General features: G+C 37.9%; 1 protein-coding gene across 1 annotated transcript; it reads left to right on the top strand.

Annotated features, from left to right (window-relative positions):
* Window positions 1-398: 398 nt before the first annotated feature.
* Window positions 399-5,962, top strand: LOC116263723 (uncharacterized). Its single transcript, XM_031643466.2, has 5 exons — window positions 399-863; window positions 985-1,102; window positions 2,020-2,112; window positions 4,313-4,519; window positions 5,483-5,962. The coding sequence occupies exons 1-5, from the start codon at window positions 529-531 to the stop codon at window positions 5,711-5,713; spliced, it is 984 nt and encodes a 327-aa protein (XP_031499326.1). The 5' UTR covers window positions 399-528; the 3' UTR covers window positions 5,714-5,962.
* The last annotated feature ends 559 nt before the right edge of the window (window positions 5,963-6,521 follow it).

Here is a 6,521-nt window from a genome sequence, read left to right as displayed (position 1 = left end):
TTTCATAAATCTTTTATTATGTTTAAATCTTTTATTATGTTTAGTGTTATCTCATATATATGTTTGTTATCTTATCTCATAATTTTTTGTTATCTCTTATACATTATCTCATTCTTATGTTTTTTATATGTATTTGTTATCTTATACCCATTTATTATTTCATACCTACTTATTATCTCGTACACACTATCTCATCTCATTTTATACCTACTTATTATCTCGTACACACTATCTCATCTCATTTTATACCTACTTGTACGTATACATTATCTCATTCATGTATGTATCCTCATTCACATATACTTGTATCGTATACATTATCTCATTCATGTATGTATCCTCATTCACATGTGTATGTAATGTTTGAGCATTAAAATAACTCCTAGGAGGCTAGGACTTGTCCGTAATGTGCGTTATCTCATCCGGTGGCCAACATCCAAACGCGGTCTCGGCGCGGGGATCGGCAGCAATCCAGTCTGCAGCTGAACCAGATCCTTCCCAACGCGGGCGCCAACTCGAGGACTGCTCATGGGGATCCCGGTTCTCTTCCTGCTCTGCTTCCTAGTCTCCGTCCTCCTGAGGTCCACGCTTCACTCCCTAATCTTGCTCTTTCGCTTTCTGTCGGCGTCCTTCCTCCATTGGTTTCTGCCTCGGCGGCAGCAGGAGGGCGAGCCGACCCTCGTCCTGTACCAAGGGAGGGTCTGGCATCGAAGGGAGAAGCCCATCTTCCACGCCTTCGAATACGACGTCCGATATGCCCTGCTTGACCTGGACCGCCCGCCCGCCTCCCTTGCCCTCTCCATTCGACGCCATCACATGACCTCTCAGGCTGCGCGTAATGCTGCCGGCACTGATGGCCCCGTGTATGTTTTATCGCCTTCTGATTCATCTTCCTGCTTAGATGAATGCCTGCCACTCTTGCTTTTTCCAAGCCTTTCTCTTTTCTAATCCTTTCATCCGACTCTGTCAACGTCCGGGATGCAGCTTCCTTTTGACGATACCTTCTAGCGTAGGCTACGAACAAAATCCGTTGAGCGTATATTATTGTTACAACTATGACGGCTCCGATAACAGCTTACAGCTCAAAAGCTGCATTGCCGAGGTGAGTTGGAGAATTTCATCTTGCTTCTCCCCGTAATTATGATTCTATTCTTCTGATATCTTCATCAGCTCTTAGTTAAGGCCGCTTCTTTTGTTTTTCTTAGTTGTTTTCCAAATCATTTTGGTTCGTATGTTGCATGCCTGCACAGCACGTTTTTGTCGCGAGAGATTAATCGTCCTATGACATTCTTCTGGTTGATTTTCATTCCTCGTGTCTCAAGCATAAACGCGTATGGAGGAGGGAATATTTTCTGCAGAGTGACCTTCGCGTTGCCTTAGCTGACATTCAACGAGGTTATTTTATATAGGCAATTATACGGAAGTCTTAAATTATTTGCGATAGCAGCCATATGCAGTTGAACTCGCAAGAAACTTACCTACGGCGCAAGATATGGCCTGTAACTTATTGCTTGAACTGCATTAGTTCCACAAACTTCCACCTTCTTATGAGAAAACAAAGAAACCACGCATTGAAGATTCTGCGCACAAAAAGCTAGTCAAACCTCACGCCAGAGCAATTCAGTAGCCAGTTCGAAGCATAAAGCAACGATGTGGTGCTCTGTACATGCTGCGGTTGTGCACCATAATGCAGCATTCATGTTCCGTCAGATTGACGGATAAGTCTGAGGATGCATTTCCAGCGCCCAAAAATTGCTGCCTCGCGATAAAATTTGATTAACTTATTTTATCATTCATCTCTACGGTGAAAAATGTTCTCTACCATGTTTTCCAAATTTACAGCAGGTTTACAGATGGTTTTGGTGCATTGCTATATCATAACTGCAGTTTTTTGGTGTATTAGAAAGTGTTTGGTGTTCTCCATCTTCCAATTCTGTCTTCCTCACTGCGTGGAGCTCTGGTTCACTTGAAGGTTTTTCATTGTCTGAAGCTTTACTCAATCTAGTTTTGCTGCTTTAGGTGACAAATACACCTTGGGGAGAAAGGGTGTCATTTGTCTTCAAGCCAGGATCTGATTTGGTGTCAAAGCCATTGCATGTTAGTCCATTCATGGTAAGATCTTGTCTGATTTATATTTCCTCTCTCTATATGGTAAACTCATCTTCAGTTTATAATTCTTTCTGTGAAACAGGACTTTGATGTCTTCTAATGATAACAGTAAGCATGACTTTTTGTGTTTATGCCAACTAAAACTTTTTTTTATCCGATTATTCTCAAAAGTAAAAAGGTGCACCTGAAATTCTTTGTTTGTCTCTTATTAATTTTGTTGGTTAAGTTTTTTGCTCAATTGTATACACTTCTGAATCGTTCTTCATCATATGTCACACTTGAAACTCCACACTGTGCATTCTTAAACTTTGTTTGTCTCTTGCTAATTTTGTTGGTTAAGTTTTTTGCTCAATTGTATACACACTTCTGAATTGTTCTTCTTCATATGTCACACTTGAACTCCACACTGTGCATTCTTAAACTTTCTTGTGCAAACATATTGTAAGAACATGGAAAGACCAAGTTAGTGAGGAACCAATGATAACCACAATATTTCAAGAGACCAGTAATACATTGACAAATGTGTGGACTTGGGACAACATAGCGGGATGAAGCTCAATGATCAGATCGGATGTGATCCTTTTGGTGAAATGTAGTGGTGGGACCTTTATTGTCTTTGATGTACCCATTCCCTACATGCACTTGAACAGCTGGTCCACACTTGGTTTCAAACTTATGCACAGAGCGACTTTCTCAAATCCTTCTTATGCTTTACTTCATGTTTCTGGTGATCCATATTACCCACCATGAACATATTCTTCTTGTTTTTGACCGTGTGTACAGCCAAGAAATTTGATGCACTTTGATCGTCAAAACGAGATATGTTGTGTTCAAGGCCTTCAACAGCTGCCTTTCAGTGTCAACATGTAACGGAGCTCTATGGTCCTTATGATTAGAGAAATCAAGTTGGTTGAAATGCCTCCTAGATTTGGTTAGATGAACTTGCAGCTCTTTCTCTCTCAACCGACAATGTAGTCTTCAACAGTGGACTCATTTTCAATAGCCTCCTTATACAAAGTAACAGTTGCGAGAGACCACACATAGCACTGAGTAGAAATCTGTGAAAAACACCAATCTATATATAGATACACACATGGAGAGACATATGTGTGTATATATTGTTTATACATTTATCTTTTTTTTTTGTATACATGTGTATCATACATTTTGGATGCACATATATTTGATTTATACATGTTAGACTTTAATGGTTTAACTTCATCAAGTATGTTACTTACTATTTTTATTGTCATTCAGTGTAATGTGTTAGAATCTGTTTTACATGACTTTGTCAGATGTGTACTACCAAAGCATGAAGTCACTGTCAAAAAGGTCTGCACACTAAGACTGAATATTGCTGGATAGATGAACAAAAATAACACTCCGCCCTATTGTATAAATCGGAGTGTTATAGAAATGCTGAGTAGCTTATGAAGGACTTTCAAAATTCTGAGCATAAAGGAAAAACCTCTACATAGATATGTTGTCGAAGGCTCGCCTAGGCTTATGCCCAAGCTCCCAAGCTGGGCTTGTAACCTAGGCTAGCTGTTTCTAGGCAAACTACCACATGATTTTTCTTTCTTCTGTTTTTATGCATGTTTTTCACCTTTTTGTTGTTGCGTATGATTTTGCATTAAAAGTATATGCATGTGCATGTATGTGTGCTTATGCAAGCATATATGTCTGTATGTGTGACTTTACAATGAATGTACTATTGTACTTTGACTATATGTATGTCCTTTTAGGTTTTTAACTATGCTTTACGTATTTGTGTATGTATGTGCTGTCTTCTTAATAATTTCTATGTTTATTAGAATTGTAATGAAAGAGTTTTATGGCAAGCAATGTTAACATAAACGTCAATTTTATTGAGGATTTTATGTTTTTTAATTGGAAGACTAATTTTATGTTTTCTTTTAAGACTTTAGTTTTGGAAGTTAAATTTAAGAGATTTAGAAATTGGCATTTAGGATATGGTAAATTTTTGCATATTCTATAGCATTGGAAAATGTTGATTTACCTGTAAGTTTTTCTATTGTGCTATATAACTTGTGACTTCATCATAGTTGATCTTCAACATCTGAACCTTGTAGTTTTACACCTTAAAAGTGAAAATGACATTATTGGGTAGTTTTCTGTTTTCCAAGTTCCTATTTCCTTGTACCTCCCATGCTTTGTTTCTTACCCTTGTTGGAAATTTCAGGATATGCTTGGGGACTGGAATATGTATGCAGATCCTCCTGGAGATAACCTGTTTTTAAGGATTTCAGTGCAGCATCCCACACTTGGAAACTATTTTACAGCTACACTAAAAGCCAGGAAAGCAGTAGATTCCTTCTTCTGGAAGCACAATCTTGAAATGTTTTTCTGGTTAATGCCACAAAAGGTGGCCATTTGGATATACTGGCAGGTAAGTATCTCTTTGTCAAAGTGCTCTTCTTTTTCCTGTTGAATGTTGATGCTCTTGTTGCCTTTGTTTTACTTTTAATCTTCTGTACTTTGGAAAGATTGCTTTAACAGATTATGATAAGTAACAGTGATTTCCTATAGAATTCTCTATGAAAAATGTGCTGTAAATCTTAACAAAACTCAGCCTTGTTCTCTGCTCCAATTACCTTGCTTTTGCTTTCATTTTTGGCTTGTGAATTTAACATGCACGATGCAAAGAGTTCAGTGCACCACAATGAAGGATTAAGTCATGTAGGCAAGAGTTGTACAAATCTTTCACGCAATATAGGGTGTCATGAATGCAAACACAGGTATGAAGTAATTTGAAGAAGTTTAGCTTTAGGAATGTAAATGTTTTCATGCCTCTTAAGGGTATCATGGTAAAAATCATAGTCACAAATAACGTCTCAGAGTTTTAAATAGCGAGGTTTTTCTCGAATATAAAATGATGAGCTTGAAAAAAAGGGGAAAAATACGGTAAATTTTTTAAAAATTGTAAAAAACTAAAAATGGGGGGAAACAAAATAAGTGAGAAACTAATAACACAAACATCAAAAGATCAAAAAATGTAGGGTCCTTCATGCCTAACAAACAATACATATTGATTTCTTCCGCAGTAGACCATGAAGAGATTAAATCATACGATATATGTAAAGCAAAATGTCATGGTATTGTTCCGGTTGTAACACACTGTAGGGTGTTTTTCATTTCCTGTTAGTTTTAGTCTTTTAGAATGATGGGAACTATGAATTGGACTTACTCATGTAACCGTAGCTTTTCCTGGAAGGACATAATGACTTATCTAGAATATTGAATCTATGTTGGATTGGTGCGTGCTACATTTTCTGCTTTTGTATCAGAAATGCACACTCTTGAACAACCCTTCAGGAATTCTTAGTCGCTGAAATACATGTTAATTTTTTAGGCCATCAAGCTAAGGTCAAAGAATGTGTCTTTTATACATCACCCTAAGTATTCGAATAGCAATTACAGAGAGGAGGCATTGCTGCGAGAGAGGAAACTTATGGGTTGTGGAGAAAGTATGCAAACGGAAGGTATCTGCCATGAAGCCTCCATCACAAGGGACCAGGTTTTACAGGGAAATATTGGAAGCAGGTGGTGTGTGTGGAGAGATGCTAAATGGCCATGGTCTTAGAATTTTTGTGCAGTTTTCTTATCCAAATGAATCTGTGTATTGAACATGGAGAAGGGATGCTCCCACCCATTGTGGTTGCCTATTTCCCTTGTACCATTATACTGCTACTATCCTTTCCTTTCCTTTCCACTTCATTTCCAAATTGCACGAAACAATATTTCTTAACCAGTTTAGATCATACGCATATGGTGAGGCTTGTTATTATTATAATGACTCTAAGGATGCAGACAGAAAGGGAACTTCATGGTACTGCCATTCACTAAAGCTTTTGATTCTGTTGGGGAACTTTTAGGGGACCTTTTGTCTGTCTTTTACATTTCTATGTCCACCGACTTTCTTCCCGCACAGGAGGAAGGAAACTTCTGTGATCATTTGGACCATTTAAGTCATTTTTGTGACCACCTACTTGCTTTCCAGACAGGAAGAAGGTAATTTCTGTGATCACTTGAACGATTTACATCATAACTGGTTGAATGGAATGATTGATGAATGCGTTGGCAGAAGAGGGATGCAGTTTTGGATGCTCATGTTTTAAATTACTATCAGCCAATAAAAACCAGTGACAGTTGTGCATTGCATAATGACAGTTATAAAAACCTGCTTCCACAATATGGTGAATTAGGGTGGAGCATGAGGAACAATACTTTGAGATGGAATTTGAAAAGATAACTTTATTACTTCAACTAAAAAATCTAGTCCAGAATTAAGTTAAATCAAGGCAAAATACAAAAGCAAGAATTCTTATGCAGGATACTAAAACCGAGATACTTCTCTAATCGGTTCTTCAGCCTAGCAACTTTTATTCTGC

This window comes from Nymphaea colorata, chromosome 11 (genome assembly GCF_008831285.2).
Source record: "Nymphaea colorata isolate Beijing-Zhang1983 chromosome 11, ASM883128v2, whole genome shotgun sequence".
NCBI lineage: Eukaryota > Viridiplantae > Streptophyta > Magnoliopsida > Nymphaeales > Nymphaeaceae > Nymphaea > Nymphaea colorata.
The sequence above is the reverse complement of the archived record's forward strand: the minus strand, read 5'-3'. Positions and strand labels throughout refer to the sequence as shown.

What these genes read in the sequence shown, in the direction of transcription:
- LOC116263723 (XM_031643466.2), top strand. Translation starts at nt 529, where the DNA reads ATGGGGATCCCGGTTCTCTTCCTGCTCTGCTTCCTAGTCTCCGTCCTC. An exon ending in GCCGGCACTGATGGCCCCGT is followed by an intron (nt 864 to 984) that starts GTATGTTTTATC and finishes TCCGGGATGCAG; the next exon opens with CTTCCTTTTGACGATACCTT. An exon ending in TCAAAAGCTGCATTGCCGAG is followed by an intron (nt 1,103 to 2,019) that starts GTGAGTTGGAGA and finishes TTGCTGCTTTAG; the next exon opens with GTGACAAATACACCTTGGGG.